Genomic DNA, 20,751 nt, shown 5'->3' with positions numbered 1-20,751 from the left:
AGGCTCCACCTTAACCAAGTGTGTTCCAAGGGAGAAGGCACCCGCCACTGCCTCACATCCACGCTCAGCTGATCCAGCTCACTGTGCACATCCTCAAACAGGAGCCTGCAGACTCCGTGACCCTCCGGGTCTATGCATGTCCTGAGACTGCCTGGGAGGCTTCAAAAACCCGCAGGCATGGGAAATTGGCGAGGGCGGGGCTGTGCTCCGGGGGAGAGACTCTGGGAGGAATCTTCCTTAGCCTCAGGTAGCTTCCCTGGGTCTGTGGCAGCTCCATCCTTATCCACATCTCCTTTTCATGGTGGATGGAGGTCTTACTGGGTTGGGGGCCAGGCCTAATCCAGTGTGACCCCTTTGCACCTTAATACAAGGAGGGCACAGAATCCAGCATGAACTTTGGCAGGGGAGGGATAGAAGCCAACCCTTAGCAGTGAGGGAGGAGGGAAGTGCACCTGCTCGCATGGCATCCCTGCTTGTGACCAAGTTCCTGCGAAGCTGGTGCAGTTTCAGGCTGACTGGGGAAGTGAAATCCAGGAGGAGAGCGGGGCCAGGATGCTCAGCGTGGAAGGAGCTCGACCACCACCCCCCTGTCTGCCGGCTGAGAGCGGCCCGGCGCTGCACTCACCTCCCTGCCTCCTCCATCCTCTGCCCCTGCGCCCAGACAGATGGTCCCAGCATGGCCACAGGTGTGCGTGATGCTGCACACAACTTCAGAGAGCAGGGTGAGGGAGGCTGGTGGGCTCTGAACATAGGAAAACCTGGAAACCATTGTCCTTAAATCTGCATCACCTCCTCTGCGCTCAGAGGCACGGCTGTGTCTTATCTGAGCGGCTTACACCGTGGTCCTGGAGACAGCACTGAGGCCCCAGCACCAAGGGAAGCTGACTTGTCCTGCTTCTGCCTTCTGTCCACGCCCTGCTAAGCAATGGCACGGGGTAGCTCCCATGAGCCTCGAGGGGCAGACAGCTGCCCGCATGTACTCTGCTTCTCAGAGGCTTGGGGATGGAGTAGCCTGCGCCAGGTGCCCGGCCGAGGACTCAGGCAGGACAGGGGTGGAGCCCGACCGTTCCCCGATAGGTTATATTGCTTTGATGCATCTGTGCCACACGCCGCCCAAGGCTGCAGTGTGTGGGCGTGCAGCCAAGGTAATGTGACCCCAAAACCTAGTGTGCAGGGAGCCTGGTGTGTGTCCTGATCCGAGGCTGCTCCCTCCTCCTCAGTCCCCTAGCTGCCCCTCTGCCCTGCCGCTTTCAGTCCAGGCGCCGGGTCCCGTCTTGTGGGCATCACGGGCAGCACCCAGCCCATCCAGGGGTGCTTTTCCAGAAGGCAGGCTCCCGACCTCTGCATCCTGGCATCGGCCGAGGCCATCACAACAGCTCCAGGTTCCTCGCGAAACCACACAGACGATTCCACCTAGGATTCCACGGTTGCTCCTGGGGTCCCCGTGGATTATGGGGGTTGAGGGGTCTGGGTTCAGGAGCCTTGAGGCAGGGGCGCTGGGACCCAGAGCTGCACCCGGCCGCTTTGAGGAACAGCGCGTGTAACCTAAGGGTGTTGCAAATTCAAACATCTCCTTTCTTCATGAGAGCGAAGCAGAGGAAAACAAGGCTGGTCCCTTGCTCCTGGACGAGTGCAGAGCCTGGCGAGGGACCCACGAGGGGCACCCCAGCTTCACCCTGGGGCAGCCGGGGCCTCCCAGGAGCCCCGCGGAGCACTGCGGGAGGAGGTTCTGACCTCGGCGACTCAGGGTTGGCCTGAAAAGCGGGGTCCCGGTGGCAGTGGGTGATGATGGGGAGTGACAGTGGTTACAGGGGACAAGCAGGCATGGAGGGGGAGTTTCAGCAGGGGATGGCTCAGGCTGGGGACCGCCCAGCTGTGGGAAATTCAGTAAATCTACTGCAGGCTCGTTTTCTAGTTGATGACATTGTATGGCCCACAAATAATGTTATACATATCCAATAGCCCTTGGCAGGAAAAAAAAAAAAAAAAAAAAAGAGGTTCTCCAGCCCTGAGTGTGTAAGTCAAGTAAAGGCTCATGGTCAAATCACACCAAGGAGAACTTTCCAGAAAGCCAGGACCCTGAGGACTGTGTGAGCAAAGTGGAGGGGTTGGTACACACATACACATTTGCACACACGTGTGTACATGCATTCCAACAGCACAGAGCTCTGGCCACCTGTGGGGTTGAAGGGAGGGAGGCTGCGGGTTGCTCCAGGGGGCCAGGGCTCATTAGAATGCAAGAGTCCCTGGCCCCGCAGGGCGCTGCCTGCTCCTGTTTGAGAAGCGAGCTCTTTGAGGCTGCACGCGGGGATCGGAGAGGCCCTGTGCAGAGCGGCCGGCCAGGGAAGAGCGGCCAGGACCCGCAGGTGGCAGGAAGTCGGGCGGGCGCAGTGTTGCCTTCTGAAAGAAACTGCGGGAGGCCCTCCCCTGTGAGTCCAGCTGTGCTGAGCATAAAAGACCAAGGGCCACAGACCCCAGGGGTCCCTGGGATGGGGACCAGGCCCATCCTGCAGGCGTGGCCTGGGGTCTGTGGCCCCTGACTGGCCTGGGGTGGGGGTGTTTGATTCCTAGCCCTGGGGTGGTTCTGGTAACCATAAACTAGGATTGGGGGCACAGTGGAGATGGAGGCAGGGAAACCAGCCCGGCTGGAAGGGTTTGCAGGGGCAGGGGGCTCCCTGCCCTGCCGAGGGCTCTCTGCTCGGCCACCGGCCCTCCTCATGGCTGACTCCAGAGACCAGGTGTGTTGGCAGTGGGCGGTCATTGTGAAACACTCCATTTCCCAGGTGCCTTTTTTGGAAAGTAGCAAGAAAACTTGCTGGACAGGAGGCTGAGCCAGCGCCTGGTTCCTGCAGGCCCTGTTGGCAGAGGTGCGTGCTTCTGCTATTTGAAGATCTATTCATTTATTTATTTGAAAGCTTGAGTTGTAGAGGGAGAAGAAGACACACACACACACACACACACACAGAGGTCTTCTGTATGCTGGTTTACTCCTCAAATGGCCACAATAGCTGAGGCTAGGACAGGCCAAAGCCAGGAGCCAGGAACTCCATCTGAGTCTCCCATGTGGGTGGCAGGGGCCCAAGCACTTGGGCCATCTTCCTCTGCCTGCCCAGGGACATTAGCCGGGACTTGGCTCGGAAGCAGAGTAGCCAGGACTTGATCCGGGGCCCACACGGGATGCTGGGCCCAAGAGGCTTGCTCTATCGGCCGAGTGTGTAACAGCTGCCTTAATTTGCTGATGTCATCCATTCAGGAAGTAAGTTCTCCCATTGAACTGAGTTTTGATACTCTTATTACATGTGTTATTATTTAAATGCTTAATTATGTTTTATTTTAACTTTTTTACTTTACTAGAGAGGCACAGAGAGAGAGACCCCATCTACTCGTGCCCTCCCCACATGGCTACAATAGTGGGGCTGGCCTGGGATTGGGAGCCAGCAACTCAATCCAGGTCTCCGGGTGGGTGGCAGGATCCTATCCTGGCTGCCCGCACTACAGGGAGCTGGTGCTGGCAGCCAGAGACAGGATCAACTCCAAGCACTCGACGAGGGGTGTGGACATCTTAGCTGCGAGGCCACGTGCCCACCGCCACTGTTGACTTTGGAAGGTTTGCGTGGATGACTGTGTCAAATGACTTAGAGAAGGGAGCTGCCTGAAAGCATTTATGCAGAGCAGCAGTTTCCTTCCCGCCCGACTTCTCACTTTCCCGTTGGAAGACCCAAACGCTGTAGTGGTAACTCATTGACCCCCAGGGCTAGGAGGACAACACTGGCCTCAGGCGGGCAAAGCCTTGCTCCAGAGTGGACCATGAATGGCGATCCTCCCCGGCCTCAGATGGTGGGAATCCTCTCTCTTCTCCCTTCTGCAAATTCTGTGGCTTCTAATTTTCTTTCCCAGACGGACTTTCTGGAAGGTCTTGCACACAGCGCCTTCAGTATGTCTTCCCGTGTGCCGCAGCCTGCAGAATGACTGCTTGCTGTATGCCGTGGAACTGGCACCTAGAGTGCTCCCCATTTGGCAAGGAATTTTCCCATACAACACCCCATGTACATGTGTGACAGCCCCTGAGCGCAGCGTAGCTCTTCTGATAAAAGAAAAGAATGCACAAATGTCCTGAGATCAACTTCAAGGGCCAGAGGAGGAAGGGGTGAGGGTGAGGGTGAGGTGCACACAGCAAAGTTAAACAGTTAACAGCAGCTAGAGATGACAACAAAGATGGCTTAGGTGGCAACTTGGATGGAGATTCCATCACAGCACAGCACCAGTTACCACTGTCACCCCTAAGGCTAACCCTAATCCCAACCCTAACCCTAAACCTTAACCCATAACCCTAACCCTAACCATAAAAGTAACCCCAGGGGCTGGCAAACGAACATACACGGAACATGCAGAAGTCATGCCTGCATTCCCTAATTACTGAGATTTTAAAAAGTCATTTGAAGAAAGAGTATATTCCCCTGTATATATGGTCTTCAGGCTTTTAGATCCCTTTCTTAGAAGATTTTCTACTTCTTATAATTTGAATATTCTGATTTGTAAGGATGAAAAATACCAGATGCTTGAGGCTGACATATATAAAACCAACCATGAGATAGTAAGAGCTGGCACCGTTAGCTTATTCAGATACACCTCTCGGAACATGTTGTACGGTCTCAGCCAGTCTGAAATCCGGCCAACTGTGGGAATCACTTCCCTTAGAAGTTCACGCTAAGTGTCTCCATCTCTGCTCTCCCCCAAGCACTGAGCAGCATCCAGAGACTGCTCTCACCTTGCCTGGGCTCTGTCCTCTCCCCCTGGAGCCCCCTCACTGACCTGACCTCTGCAAGTCCTGTGTCCTTTGGGACTGAGCTGGGATGCCACCCATTCCCACTCTGTAGCATCTTTACCCACTACAGACTTGGTGGCTTATCACCAACAGCGACTTGGTTCTCTCAGCCCTGGGGTTTGGAGGTCCAGGAGCAGGGCACAGCACGGTTGGGTTCTGGTGAGGGCCTCTCGCAGGTTGCAAGGCCGACAACTTCATGCTGTTGTCACAATGTTGGAACAAAGCCCTAGCGCCACCCATGTGACCTAACCCGCTCCAGAAACTTTGCCTCCAAGACCACTGCCTGGTGGTGGTGGGGTGTTAGGGTTTCAGCCCAGGAATTGGGGGAACATAGACACTCAGGCCTCCACATAGAGTCACCGACCCCACAGCAAGTGGGAATCACACCCCAGGCGTGGGGTTCTGTGTTCTCTTAGAGCACGTGTGCTTTCTGTACCATGGAGTCACCCCAGAGCCCCCAGAGAGAGGCAGTGCATGAAGGAAGGGCATCAGGGCCTCCCCCAGGGCTCCCCTGGTCGCATCCAGTAGGGAGGTCTGAAGCAAGACGTGGGGAAAGTCTTCCCTCACTGCCGTTTATAACTCCACCCACTCTGCAAGAGGTTTTGCCCAGGAAGCTTCCCTCGGCACCCCTGCTGCAGTTTTGTTCCATGCAATTCACTCTTCACCTTGTAGCCTCTGTCTTCTTCTACATCATCTCCCCCTGCCAACATGGGCTCTCCCACTCACCAGGACGAGACCCTCATCTCCCCTTCCCCAACATGGGCTCTCCCACTCACCAGGATGAGACCCTCATCTCCCCTTCCCCAACATGGGCTCTCCCACTCACCAGGATGAGACCCTCATCTCCCCCTGTCAACATGGGCTCTCCCACTCACCAGGACGAGACCCTCATCTCTCCTTCCCCAACATGGGCTCTCCCACTCACCAGGACGAGACCCTCATCTCCCCCTGTCAACATGGGCTCTCCACTCACCAGGACGAGACCCTCATCTCCCCTTCCCCAACATGGGCTCTCCACTCACCAGGACGAGACCCTCATCTCCCCTTCCCCAACATGGGCTCTCCCATTCACCAGGATGTGACTCGTGTTTGACTTTTCTTCCTTCACAAGACCCTGCACAAATTAGGTCCTAGATACTCATCTGTTTGTAGAACACAGCAATGCTTTACACATTGAAGTCCATAAAAGCACAAGATAACCCTCTCACTGGGGAAAGCTGGAACCGCACTGGTCAGCACTGGCCCTCATCTCTCCGGTGGCTTTAATAGTTCATTTATTTAAATTTTGAAAAGTATCATTTCAGCTTTGAACTGAAGTGACACCGTGATTTGTTCTCAGATTCTCGCAATTCAGTCCCTTCATGTCAGAGAAGTTAGAAGTCAAAAATTATGCATTGAATATTTGCGAAACACGTCCAAACCACCCCATTTCAGAACTCCCGTCTATTTACCAATATCAAAGTTTAGCAACTAGTTCAGTAGTTTCATGGTTTTGTTAAAAATCGTGGACAACTAAAAGAAATTCTTAGTGAATTAGGAGGGCGAGCAGTTCCGGTGTAGCTAGCCTGGAAGTGCCACACTCCCACACACATACACACCACCGTCATTCAGCTCGAAATACACTTCTGGTAAACAATATGGTAGACCTCTCTCCAAACTATCAATAGCAGAATGAAAATTTGCAGAAGACATTGACAAGAGAACAAAGGCATTTGATCAAGAAGCCACAGCTCCTCCAGGAGAAAATTCTCTCAATGGACAACCCATTCACTGCCAGCTGGGGTACCACCATCGGCCAACAAGCAGCACTCAGCTCGAGCTGGGTCCCTGCATGGCCGTCCTCGGGTAGCTCAGCGGGCACAGTGGGAGGAGGTTCTCCCACACAAGCAGCACAGCCCCCTTAGCTCACTGCTGCCCACTTTGGTCTTCCAGCTGTCTGGTTTCGCTAACGAGGCTCCCAGGCGCTTGATTTTTTATAAAAGATCTTTAAAAGGAAACCTGTGGACAAGGCAGCTTGTGAATCATCATCTGCGTGAGAATAAGCTTCCGTCAAGGACACACCTGGGATCTCACCGTGGGCTTTCCCACAGTGAAACGAGCAGGCTAGAAACCTGGGTGCTGAAGGCAGAAGCCACCCAGCGGCTTAGCCCACAGCCCGTGCCAATGGCCGTGGGCACCGAAGGAACATGGCTGCCGACCCTGGACAGGAGGGGCCCCGGGCCTGCTGTCAACCATGGGCTGGGTTTTACCGCCTTCTTCAGCTGTGTGTTTGACCAGTAAAGCTTCAAGCGTCAAAGCCTTTACCCAGGTGTGCACAGAGACAAGCGGAAAGTAAGCCCCCTGTCCCCCCCCCCCCCCCCCCCCGCCAAAGAGCAGGCGAGCGACCCGCACGCTGCTCCTCCTTACTTTTCACGGTGAGGTACATGGACTTGCTGACGTCGGCGCCCACGTCGTTGCTGACCTTGCAGAGGTAGTAGCCGCTGTCCTCCTCCACCACGTGCTTGATCAGCAGGGACCCATTGCTGAGCACCTGGATACGGCCGTTCAGGGCGATGGGCTGGAACTGGGGGACCCCCGCACCTGGGACGGAATAACAGAGGGGCCGTGATGCGAGTGTGAACCATTTCGGGGAGACCAGGAGCTCCAGTTCACCGGGAGACCAACCCTGAGAACGGATGGGGGCGGTCGCGGGAGGGCAGTCGGCTTTCCCTTCTTCCTTTTAACGTGGAGATTCTTGTTTAAAGAGAAGCACATATTTGGACCGGCGCCATGGCTCACTAGGCTAATCCTCCGCCTGCAGCGCCAGCACCCCGGGTTCTAGTCCCGGTCGGGGCTCCGGGTTCTAGTTCTGGTTGCCCCCCTTCCAGGCCAGCTCTCTGCTGTGGCCCGGGAGTGCAGTGGAGGATGGCCCAAGTGCTTGGGCCCTGCACCCCATGGGAGACCAGGAGAAGCACCTGGCTCCTGGCTTCGGATCAGCGCGGTGCGCCGCCTATAGCAGCCATTTGGGGAGTGAACCAACGTAAGGAAGACCTTTCTCTCTGTCTCTCTCTCACTGTCTATAACTCTACCTATCAAATAAAAAAAAAAAAAGAGAGAAGCACATATTTGAAAGCGGCAGTATTTCAAACTCACATAAAAGTAAGAGAGCTTATGGACCGTTTCTACAAGAAAAGCCACAGTTGACGGGTGTGAAGTAGCTGATAAATCATTCAAATAAATCACAGCAGAGTAACCAGAGAGGTAGACACCGCTCATGGCACAAGATAAATCCTGTCAGCTCCCGAGCACTGACTGAATGGAAGGAGCCGGAGCTCCACATTCGCAGTCCTAGCTTAGCACGTGCACCGAGGCTGCAGAGAGCACGCCACCACTGCTCGCTGCTCGACCAAGAGTGGCCTGTCACTACCGGCTGCTTATTAGGAAATCCACAATATTGATAAGCCTGTGGGCATTTGCACAAATTCAGAGAAGAATTCTGAATACTGGCACAAATAAACGAGGCAGCACGGTCAGTTTTAAGCTTGTTATTCAGTGAGAGAGATGCATAGGGGAGTGAGGGCCCTGTGTAAGACAGAGAGGGGAATCTGGATCCATAACGAGCACTGGGAGCCGGTGGCCTGAAGGCCACGCACCCCGGAGGTGCAGGGCAGTGAGGAAGAAGAAGGGCAAAGGGCAAAAAAGGGCCAAGCCCACCATGTTCCAGGCTTTTAATCCACTTCCAAAGGGGAGTGGTTAGGTAGCCTGATTGGCAGGTGGGTGCCAGGTGTGGTCAGGTAGGGGCGTGAGGTCACACAGGGGCGTGGTGAAGGCGTGGTCTTCCAGCTCACAAACCTGATCAGTTTTATCCTATCTGCCTGCCTACAGCCATATTCAGTTGCAAACACAACACACTGTTGATGTAACTTAACGAGATGTAAACACACAAGCTGGGTCATTGCATGGAGACAGTGCAGACGAAAACATCAGTTTCCTGAGAGCACACGTGGAAGGAGGCTGGGACAGCGGTGCTGTGCTGTGCTCCCAGTGAGATGTCATCCATAGGAAACTTGGTGAAAAACTGTCAGCAATCCTAAAGCAGAGGACTGAGGTTCTGGGAGATGTCTGGGAAGATGGCAGTTGGGATTGACCTGTCATGCTCCCGCCCTCTGCCAGGGACCAGGAGGAGGACCCAGCCCCGGCAGGCCCTCCTAAGGCTTCCCTCTTCTCTGACCTTGGAGCCTGCGGAAGCAGCGGCTAAGCCCTCAGGTGGGGGCCATTTGATCTTCCCAGAAAATGCTCCATGTGGGGCCAGGCTGTGCTGTAGAGAGGAGATGCTGGCCTCAGATCCTGCCCGGGAGCTGAACAGGTTGGCTGTCTCCCCGCTCACCATGACATGGTACCCAGGGACACCTGTGGGGGACACTTCCTCCTGCTGTCTCACACCCAACTGGCAGTTTTCCCACTGGTGCCCCAGAGCTTGCACGGGCAGACAGTGCCTATGCCGGCTATGCCTTCCTGCCCTTGGTTCTGCCTCAAGTATCCCGACAGGAGGATCTGGGCTCCACAGAACAGACTAGGAAACTAGGAGCTCCCCTAGGGGGCTTTCCATGCCCAGGAACAAGCAGAATCCCGACAAATTAGAACTCCTAGAGAGGACTGATGATGACCTGAATTAACAAATAAATAGTTCTTCTGCTAGGGCTGTAGAAAGCCAGGAAAAAAAATGTTGCTTCCGTTCTAACAATGAGAAAAAGAACCGTTCATCTATAAAATTACACTTTGAATGAATTAGTGGGTTGATGCCATGAACGAGGTAGTTAGTCTCAAAGGATTGAAAGTCCTAACAGGAGACAGAGCTCTGTGAATTAATTCACCTGCAGCACAGGGTGGGCAGGCGCACAGGCACAGAGCAGATGGAAAGAATCAGATGACCGTAGTCTAGCTCCGTCTTTACTCTTCTCACACTGTGTTAGACAGCTTTTCATTGCTCTAAAATGCCTGAGAAGAACTTCTTGGGAAGCAGAACGTTTCTCTCAGCTTACAGTTTGCAAGTTCTCAGTTCACAATCAGGTGCCAGAGGCTGGCGGTGGTGGGGCAGGTGCAGAGGGACAAACACACAGGAGCCAGGACGCAGAGAGAGGAGCAAGCACCCCTCTCCTGAGATCCACCTTCCAGGGGCCATGCCCAGGGAGCTGGAGACGCCCCACTGGCCCCACCTGCTGGCCTCTGTAAGTAGATCAGTCTCCGCTCTAATCCATCAACCGTTAACTGCCAACCTAAGTCAGTGGGCTTTGCGTGTCCGTGTGACTTTGGGGAGTCAAGTCCTATTCAATCCGTAACATACAGTGGTCAAACTTGAAGGAGAAATTCTGAAAGCAACATGAAAAATGCAACCCAAAAGGACCCCACAAGAAACAATCACCAACAAAGTATCAGAGAAACCAGAACTCTCTGCCAGAGGTGTTACCATAACAATGATCCATATGAACGGGCAGACAGATTCCAGTGAAATGATAAAGCTACGAAAAATAGACAAAGAAACTGTAAGTGACAAAGGCGATATTGAGCATGAAGAATTTATTAAACAGGGTTACAAGTGGACCGGACACAACAGAGGAAAGAATTAGGCTGACGGAAAGGATCTGTTACCGATTTGCTTATTAATAACCTGAAATATTAATAAGCTGTGTGGGCTCTTGCCACATATTCAGGGAAGAATTCTGAATACTGGCACAAATAGACCAGGCAGCATGGTAAGTTTTTAAGCTTTTTATCCAGTGAGAGAGATGCATAGGGGAGTGAGGGCCCTGTCCAAGAAAGAGAGAAATATGGATTCATACCAAGCAGTGGGAGCCAGCCACGGGGAGGAGCATGCAGGCCGGGAAGCAAGGAGCCATGGCCCCAAGGCACAGAGCAGCAAGGAAGAAGTGCAAAGGGAAAAAGGACAAGAAGGGGCAGGCCCACTGTGTTTCAGGCCTTTAATCCACTTCCAAAGGGGAGTGGTTAGTTAGTCTGATTGGCAGGTGGGTGCCAGGTGTGGTCGGGTAGGGGCATGAAGTCACACAGGGGGTGTGGGGAAGGCATGGTCTTCCAGCTCTCACATCTGATAGATTTTTTTTTTTGGACAGGCAGAGGGGACAGTGAGACAGAGAGACAGAGAGAAAGGTTTTCCTTTGCCATTGGTTCACCCTCCAATGGCCGCCGCGGCCTGCACACTGTGCTGATCCGATGGCAGGAGCCAGGTGCTTCTCCTGGTCCCCCATGGGGTGCAGGGCCCAAGCACTTGGGCCATCCTCCACTGCACTCCCGGGCCACAGCAGAGAGCTGGCCTGGAAGAGGGGCAACTGGGACAGAATCCGGTGCCCCAACCGGGACTAGAACCCGGTGTGCCAGGGCCTCAAGGCGGAGGATTAGCCTAGTGAACCACGGCGCCGACCACATCTGATAGATTCTGTCCTGTGTGTCTGCCTACATGAGATCCACAGTGAAACTAAAGTGACCAGAGTGGGAAAACAGAGCACAGTGTATCCCTGAGCTCTGAGATAACACCAACCATTCCAACAGAGGAGCCGCAGTCTCAGAGGGAGAGGAGGGAGAGAAAGAAGCAGAAGACGCCATCCGCGACACAGACTCTAACGCCACTGTGGATACATCTGACTTGCCTGGCACGGGTGGAGCTCTGCGTCCAGCAACGCAGAATGCGTGTCAGCGCCCGTGGAACAGGCGCTGCACTGGAAAGGGCTGAGTGTGTGTGCTGCCGGCTCACGGGATTCACACAATAAAAACCCTGCTGCTCAACGTGCTGGGATGGGGTGGGGGGCTGTGGATGGGATGAGTGTCCCTGCAACAGGCACCCCAGGGAGCGCCCGTGCCCTCTTCCCACTGCGCGAGGACGCACAGAGAACCTTGCAGTCTGCAGCCCCCAGGAACCTGGCCCTGCGGGCACCCGGATCGCAGCCTGCTCCAGAGCCGCTGCAGACAGATGTGTGCTGCTCAAGTCGCCGTCCACTTAGGAGAGCAGCCAGCGTAACTGCGTCACCAAAGGGGAGAACAGCGGGACCGTGATACAGATTTCAATAAGTATCGGAAGGTAAAAGTTACACAGAGTATGTTTTATTTCCACAGCAAAATTAACATTGTTATAAACAGTAGGGGAGGGCACTTGGTGCCGTGGTCGTGATGCTTGGGAACGCCTGGGTTTGCGTCCCAGAGAAGCTCTCAATTCTGTTTCTGCTAATGCACACCTTGGGGGGCAGCAGGCGACGGCCCAAGTAGCAGCTTTCCTGACACGCATGCATGAGCCTCAGAGTGAATTCCAGGCTCCTGGATTAAGTCTGCAGTGGGCATTTGAGGAGTGAGCCAGCAGGTGGGGACTCCCTATGCGTTTGTTTATATCTATCTACCTACCTACCTTTTAAATAAATAAAAACCAATATTTTAAGAAGAAATAAGGAGTGTGACTCTGTCTTGAAAGATGCCAGCTATTAACACATGAGTTTAAAAGAAGTTATGAGCAAAAGAGGAAATCACCAGAGATACTAGAAAAGGTAGTTTTAGTTCAATGGAAGTGGAAAAAACAATGTATCAAAACTTGTGAGATGCAGTTAAAAGCAATGCTTAGATGGAATTGCTTGTCTGAGAAAAGAAAAAAGATTAAAAATCGATGATTGAAGCACCCACCTTAAGAAAGTTATAACAACAAAACTTCCACTTTGACTATGACCTTGTCTAAATAAGATCGAAGTCAGCGAACTCAAAAGGCTTCCATAGCCTTGGCAGCTCCTGGGAGATTACTGACGCCATAAACAAGAGTGTCAATTTGTTAAGTCAACAACAGGAGTCACTGTGCACTTACTCCTCATGTAGGATCTCTGTCCTTAATGTGTTGTCCAATGTGAATTAATACTATAACTAGTACTGAAACAGTATTTTACACTTTATGTTCTGTGTGGGTACAAACTGATGAAATCTTTACTTAAGATATACTAAATTGATCTGTATATAAAGATAATTGAAAATGAATCTTGATGTGAATGGAATGGGAGAGGGAGTGGGAGACGGGAGGGGTGCGAGTGGGAGGGAAATTATGGGGGGGGCCACTGTAATTCATAAACTGTACTTTGGAAATTTATATTTACTAAATAAAAGTTAAAAAAAGAACAAAAAAATCAAAAAAATCAAAAGAAAAGAGAAAGAAAGGAATAATACAGATAAAAACTGAAGTAAATGAAACACAAAACAGAAAAACACAGAAAACCAATAAACCAGGGCCAATGCTGTGGCGCAATGGGTTAACACCCTGGCGTGAAGTGCCAGCATCCCATATGAGCACCAGTTCGAGACCCGACTGCTCCACTTCCAATCCAGCTCTCTCCATGGCCTGGAAGGCAGTAGAAGATGCCCAAGTGCTTGGGCCCCTGCACCTTCGTGGGAGACCTGGAAGAAGCTCCTGGTTTCAGATCAGCACAGCTCCAGCCATTGCAGCCAAATGGGGAATGAACCAGTGCATGGAAGACCTCTCTCTCTCTCTCTCTCTCTCTCTCTCTCTGCCTCTCCTTCTCTCTGTGTAACTCTGACTTTCAAATAAATAAATCAATCTTAAAAAAAAGAAAACCAATAAACCAAAAGGTTTTTCTTTGAAAGGAACAATATAATAGACCTCTAGCTGGACTGAACAAAAGGAAAAGAAACAAGACAGAAATAACAAATAATTACAGATGGAATCTAACACTACAGATCTACATTAGAGGAATAAAAATATCTAGGATAACTTTGGGTCAATAAATTTGACAACTTAGATTAAATTTCTTGAAAAAACTATCAAAGAACGTTCATGAAAAAATAGTCAACCTTTATACTTTTATATATATTCAATAAATTTAGATTATTATCATTTTAAAACTTCCACAAAGAACATTAGGGCTCAGATAGCCTCACAAGTGCATTCTATCCAAGATTTAAGAAATAATGCCACTTTTGCATAAATCTTTTTGGAAAATACAAGAGGAAGAAAACTTTACAGTTGGTTTTGTTAGGTTAGTATCATTCTGATACCAAAATCAAAGATCTTACAAGAAAAGACAACTACAGATCAATATCCATAATGAACATAGGTATAAAAATCCTTACCTAAGTAATGCTGAAAAGATTTGTCAACATTTAGAAAGAATAATACATCATAATCAAATGACGTTTACTCCAGAAATGTAAGGTTAAGTTCAAAAATTAGTGAATGAAATTCCCCATATCAACAGAGGGAAAAAACTGATATGGTCATTTTAATGGACAATTTTAAAAAAAGACAGTTGTATAATTCAACATTCATTGATCATAAAATCTCCTAGAAAATTAGGATTAGAATGAAACAAGATAAAAGGCCAAGAAAGTATAGTTTTCATCATAGCAAACTAATTTCCATCAAAGATTAAGAAAGAGACAAAGATATCTGGTATTATTTTATTTAACATTGTTCTGAAGATTCTAGCAAGATAAACAAACCAAGAAAATGAAATTAAATAAACTTAGACAGGAAAAGAAAAATATCATTGGTTTTATTCCCAGATTATATGGTCATATAGATAGATAATAGAAAGAATCCACCTCAAATATGACAGCTATAAAATTTACAAAGTCATGGGACACAATAACAATCTACAAAAATCAAAGCAGTTAAAATAAAAACAAAAGCATCTTTGCGTTAAAACGTGAAATATTCAGAGATAAATTTAACAAAACTAAACTCAACTGGCCCTCTAAAAACTGTAAGAGTTATTAAGAATAATTAAAGGCAACCTAAATAAGCAGGGTTATACCATGTTCATGGATAAAAATGGAACATTTTCAGGCAGAGGTGGACAGACTTTCTCTGCAAATGGCCAGTCGGGCAATACTGTAAACTTGGCAGGCTTCACAGCCTCACTCTACTGCTCACCCCTGCCATGGAAGCATGAAGAAAACCACAGACAATACATAAAGAAACCAACACGGTTGTTGAAGTGAAAAACGTCTCTGCAGAAACAGGTGTGGGAGGATCTGCATTGCAGCCCCCAGCCAGCTGACTTGGTTTACAGTATGCAAGAGGAACATGATCCTCAGATAACTAAAGCTTCAAGGTGGAGCACACCAGGAACACTGGCAATGCTCACACACTTCGGTTCGCTCTTCATGTCTTAGGCATGAAGTATCTTAAAATGTTTCTAAGTAGAGTCAGAAATCAGAAATGAAAGGTGTAAAAACATAATATTTTATCATCCTTTCAATATGTTGCCCTCCTCAGTGTCAGCTACGGAATCTTATAAAGTGAGGTTAAACAAATTACAATCTCAAAAAATTTTATTCCCAAATCTATGTGCTTACTCCTTGGAAATAGAGAAAATACTAAAATGTCTAAAATGCAAAAATATATTAGAAATATGTATAATATAGTTTATGGAAAATTTATCTCATATGAAATTCACTAATAATTTTAGCAAGTGTTTAATGATGAATGGATATGTCAGTAAGAGTGGTTGACTTTGAAAAATACTAATGAAAACTGTCTTCTAGTTTACCTACTGGGGCTGAAAGCATTTGAATGGTAGATTAGAGAATCTGTGACACTTTTGTCAAAAATCCAAATGGGCTGGCATTGTGCCACAGGAGATTAAGCAGACACCTGTGATGCTGGCCTCCCAAATCAGAGTGCTAGTTCCAGCCCCAGCGGCTCCACTTCCCAGCCAGCTCCCTGCTAATGCACCTGGGAAAGCAGTGGAAGATGGCCCAAGTGCTTGGGCCCCTGCACCCATGTGGGAGACCCAGATGGAGCTCTAGATTCCTGGCTGTGGTGCCCCAGCCTGGGACATTTCAGCCATTTGAGAAGTGAACCAGCAAATGGAAGATTCTCTCTCTCTCTCTCTCTCTCTCTCTCTCTCTCTCTCTCTCCCCCTCTTAACTCTGCCTTTCAGATAAATAAATAAATCTTTTGTAAGTAATTGAAACAGTAAGAAAGCAAAATCTGTCCTCTAGTGTCCAACCCTACAATCTGAGGGGATTGTGACCTTCCTAAATTTTCTAAGCCCACATAAAAATGCAGTCTCTGTTTTCTCACAAATGCAATTTTCATTCAATCACTGAGCTGGGAGATACTGAGAGGGGAGCTAAGGTTACAGGAGTGTGACTTCTTTCTCTCTGCACCACCTCCTTCTCCCGGCCCAGGGAATGGGAGCCGCTAGGTTTGTCCTAAGCTATGCTGTGGACAGGCTCCTGCAGGAAGTCCTGCCAACCATCCCTCAGTGAGCTTTCGAGAAGCCCCAGCCCCAGGCAAGCATCGCTGGGACTGCAGCCTCTGCCGACACCTGGACTGCGGTGTTGGGGGAGACCCTGAGCCCGCGTACTCAGCTAAGCTGCACCTGTATTCCTGACGGGCACAGGTGGGGAAGGTGCTAACGGTGTGTGATGTTAAGCCACTGAATGGCGGGGCAACTGATTGTGTAGCACCAGCTCCCGGTACCCTGTGAGAGGTCAGGCGAGTTATGAAAGGTGGAGACAAGCAAACCTCCTGCACAGGGCGCAGGAGGCATGGAAGCCCTCGCCCCAGGAAGGACTCACAGGAAGCACAATCTTGCTGCTGGTTTCTGTTCTTCTTTCCATTATTCCAGCATCGCATGATCGTTGGCTCTGCCCTTCCCACTCCATAAGGGGACTGCGTCACAATGACCCTCTCCACTTACCAACCTGTCAGTGGTGAGGAGAGTACAGGGGACCTCCCAGCTGGCAGCCCCAGGACCAATCCTTGGAGTGAAAGATTCCGAACCTAAGGGTTGATGTACCTCACTCAATGGCTTGGTGAGAGACGGATCAGTTTTCTTCCCATTAATGCTGGCTGAGGGTTGATTTTTTTCCTCACATACGTACACTACCTTTTTAAACTTGAAGTTCTGATTAGCATGTAATAATTGTAAAATTTTATGAGGCTCAGTGCAGTATATCAGTGCATATACAGAGCTTAAACAGATGAAACCAAGCACCAGTTTTCCCTTTCCTTATCTTTCTGCTTGAAACCTGCCAGCCCTCTTGTGCAGTTCGTTATACGGAATATTACGTGTTGTTGTGCTGAGGAAGCTTGGACTCGTGCCTTCTCTGTTGATGTCTGTTTGCTGACCCCCCTCTCCTCCCTCCGTGTGTCTGCTTAATCATCACCCATGCTATATAGATCTCATTGTTTTAGGTATTGTGCTCTTTAGTATTTTTGTGTTTGTGTCTTTTTGTTTATGCTTAAAGATAATTTGGGTCATCCTTTTTTTTTTTTTTTTTTTTTGAAGATTTATTTGTTTGAAAGGTAGTGTTGCAGGTAGGGGAGGAGGGAGGGGAGATTTTTCCATCTGCTGATTCACTTCCTAGATGGTGCAGCAGCCAGGGTGAAGCCAGATCAAAGCCAGGAGCTTTCCCTGGGTCTCCCACAGGAGTGTCAGGGGTCCAAGGACTTGGTCCGTCTTCCACTGCTTTCCCAGGCACATTAGCAGGGAGCTGGGCTGGAAGTGGAGCAGCCGGGACTTGAACTGGTGCCCATATGGGATGCCAGCACTGCAAGATGGGGTTTTAACCTACTGCACCACAGCACCGGCCTCAGCACCGTTGGTTTTAAGAAAGTATTTCTATACTCCTATCTTACAAAACTTTTTTTTTTGGTTTTGTTGTTTCAATCAGATTGGATGTTGACTATTATTAGCTACTTTTTCATCATCTGTTGAGTTGGTCATATGAATTTTTCTCCTATAAAACTGACGGTATTTTTAACTTATTTGGTTTTATAAATCACAAAATTATTTCTTATGGAAAATGTTTTCTTCGCTGAGAGGATAAAGGACTTCAAAGAAATGCCACTTACTTTTATTTAAGGGCGTAAATTCAGCCCACAGTTTGAAACTCTGTAAGGGTTACTAATGTTTTGCTTGAATGCAGATTGGAGCCTGGATTTGATCTAATAGGCACAACCCAAAAAGTCAGCCAGACAGGACTTTAAAGATTTCTATCCCAGATCACGCACCTAGCACAACAGTTCAGACGCTACTTGGGACTCCCACGTCCCACACTGGAGTGCCGGTGTTAGTCCCCAGGCTCCACTATGATTCCAGCCTCCTGCTAAGCTGCTCCTTGGAAGTGCTGGGTCCCTTCCACCCTCACAGAAGACCTGGCTGGAGTCGCAGGCTCCAGGCTTCAGCCTGGCTCAGCCTCAGGTGTGGCAGGCGTCTGGGGAGTGAACCAGCAAATGCGAGATCCCTGTCTTTGGCTCTCTGCCTTTCAGAAAAATAAAAATGAAATTTAAAAATTAGTTTAAAAAGTCCATGGAAACTAGAATCAAAATGCTAAATATAGATGTATACACATACATACACATATATCCATAAGACCAAAAATCAGAACAGCTCAAAAAGCCATGAGATTTAAAAGTAATGTCAAGTATAAATTAAAATACACTCTCAAAATATAGTGAAATCCTGCTAGGGTTTGAGGAAGTTACAGGATCATCTAGGTCAACAATACACATTTTTTTCCTTTCTTCAAAGAATTTTCACCAGAAAAGAAGAAGAAAAAAAAAACCACTTGTAAGGGTTTAATGTTTATATTAAAGATTTGTAACATAAAATTTAATTACATTGCTAAGCTGTCTCAATTAAATAGTGGAAAAGAAAGATCTGCTGATTTCCAATGGGACTGAGAGAAGCCTTTTCATTACTAAAAGCACCTAATTAAAACAGAAAAACAGTATAAGTGCATTTGGAAAACATTAATTTTTTCTGAGAAAAGTAAACATAGATTGAAGAGTTACAGCATCTGTCCATCTAGCCACACTTGACAAACCAACCGGCAGTGAACGTGGTGTTGTCAGCTACTGTGACAACTGCGGTTCAAGGCTCAGCACTCAACTAATGTGAGGGAAGTGGACTTCACCAAGGCTGGACAGAGCTTCGGTCATCTACGTCAGATTCATCATTAAACCAAAGAATGGACTTTAACCCAGGACTTATGGATGAAAAAATCCATCCTGAAATCTTCTTACCACAAGGCACACACTTGGAATAATTAGCAAGAAGATGTGGTTCTACAAGCACTACAAGTCATTCATTAAAAAGTTGTCAATTTCTGAAGTCAACTGTGGGCCAATTTTAATGCCCCATGGCATGGAAACGGAGTGTTACAGCATCACGTAGGACACACTGAGTTCCTGGTTCTGTTAGCTAGCACTGGGTGGCCTTTTCTTACCTACTGAAAAGCTATGCCTGGTTGTGTCCCTAAGGACTTGGGGGATGGATTGTGCACAAGTGATAGCTGAGTGTCACCAAGTGAGCTTACTTTGAAGGCAGCAGGAAATACAGTAATTGTGCTTTTTTTTTTCTTATACTGTTAAGTCTTTGCTAGTCTGCAGACAGAGCACTTGGCTAAAAGTGAAGAATTGGGTTCAATGCCCTGTGATAGTAATGTGCCTCTCTCACATTTTGCACTCTTTATTTTTCACATTTATGAAATGGGGAGACATATGCATCTGCATATAGTATAGGATCATAGCTCAGATCGAGGAAAACATGGCTGCATGTGCACAGGAGTGAAGGCCTGGGTGTTAGGACCACAAGGAGTCGGTCAGTGAGCACAGAGCCCCCCAGCTGGGTGGAACAAAATTGATTTGAAGTGGAAGAGAATGGCAGAAAGGAGGTCTCCGTGCTTCCCAGGTGACACCCACACTGCAAGGCACAAGCTATGATTTCTCCTCGCCAAGGAATCACCATCACAAGCCCCTCATCGTCCTGGGGGAGCACTGTTTTCCAGAAGAACTGTTTGTCTTTCTTCCAAGAGAGATTTCCCCTCCTCTGAGAAGTTGGTGGTTGAAGGGAGTGAGTTGGAGCCAAGAGGGGGAGATGAGAAAGCAGCAGTGAAAAGTCCAATGCAAACAGCAGGTGCACCTACCACGGGTTTAGGGTTTAGCAGCCGGACGTGGAACCCTTGCTCAGAGGAGGGTTGGGGCTGTGCACATGCTGTTAGGAGGACTGAGAAGTGGAGAGAGGCACAGTCCTGAGACACCACCATGGTTCCAGGCTGCAGGGCTATCCCCACGTCCGAAGGAAGAAGCTGCCATCACTGGACGAGGTGTGCATGTACAATTCTCCAAGTTTGTGTCTGATGCTGTTTGTTGATCGTTCACCACGATGTTCCCTCTAAACTCCTCCCTAAACTACAGGGCCCCCAAGCCTGAAAGCTACACTTCTGGCTCATTTGTCACCACATTCTGATTTGTGTTTTATCAGGAAGAGTCAAGAGCAATGATCAGGAAGGTCAAGGGAGAAGCCGGTACTCACCTTCAAAGGCAGAAAGCAGGCGAGTGGGAAATACCAAAACCAGGTGTACAGCCAGTTTGGGGAGAACTGTTGCAAATCACTGCTTTGGTGCTGTGGGCAGCCGTTACCACTGATGGGAGCCACGTTTCACGATTCCTGCATTTCTCAAGTGCCTAAAAGGCCGCTTTGCTTGTCCCATCCTTCCAAAAACCCTTACCTGCACCTAACACCTTGTTCTAAATTCCTTCTTGATGAAACACCACACCTTAACTGAGACAGCATCCAAGTACTTCTCATGTAAATCGGCACATAATTACTTTAAGTTTGCAATTCAGTTCTCTTAATCCCGTCTGTGTGTGTGTGTGTGTGTGTTGAAGAACTCTATCCAAGGAAAGCAATATCATTTTCAAGACCACGATGAGTGTTCGCTGAGAGATGTCATGACTTGATAGCCCACTAATTAAGCATGTCAATATCATGGTTATTGTTGTATACTTAAGGTACAAGTTTATTTCTTATGAGTAAGATGGAGTATTGGCCCTTCGCTGACTTATCAGAAAGCTGAGCCACAAATTGACCACAATTCTGCATTTCCCAGGAGGAAGTGTGACACCAGAGATGGTGACAGGCTGCTCAATC

The 20,751-nt window shown here is 49.0% G+C and overlaps 1 protein-coding gene across 3 annotated transcripts in view; it reads right to left on the bottom strand.

Annotated features, from left to right (window-relative positions):
* The window catches only part of DSCAM (DS cell adhesion molecule), a 718,036-nt gene that overhangs the window by 218,672 nt on the left and 478,613 nt on the right, over window positions 1-20,751 (bottom strand). For all 3 annotated transcript variants that reach the window (XM_089330520.1, XM_070071799.2, XM_089330521.1), the window contains exon 11: window positions 7,232-7,405. In XM_089330520.1, the coding sequence (XP_089186646.1) occupies window positions 7,232-7,405 (174 nt within the window). The remainder of the gene's footprint in view (window positions 1-7,231; window positions 7,406-20,751) is intronic.

The sequence above is a fragment of the Oryctolagus cuniculus genome, chromosome 4 (assembly GCF_051225735.1).
Source record: "Oryctolagus cuniculus isolate XC-2025 breed Fujian yellow rabbit chromosome 4, ASM5122573v1, whole genome shotgun sequence".
NCBI lineage: Eukaryota > Metazoa > Chordata > Mammalia > Lagomorpha > Leporidae > Oryctolagus > Oryctolagus cuniculus.
This window is presented reverse-complemented; position numbering and strand designations above follow the sequence as displayed.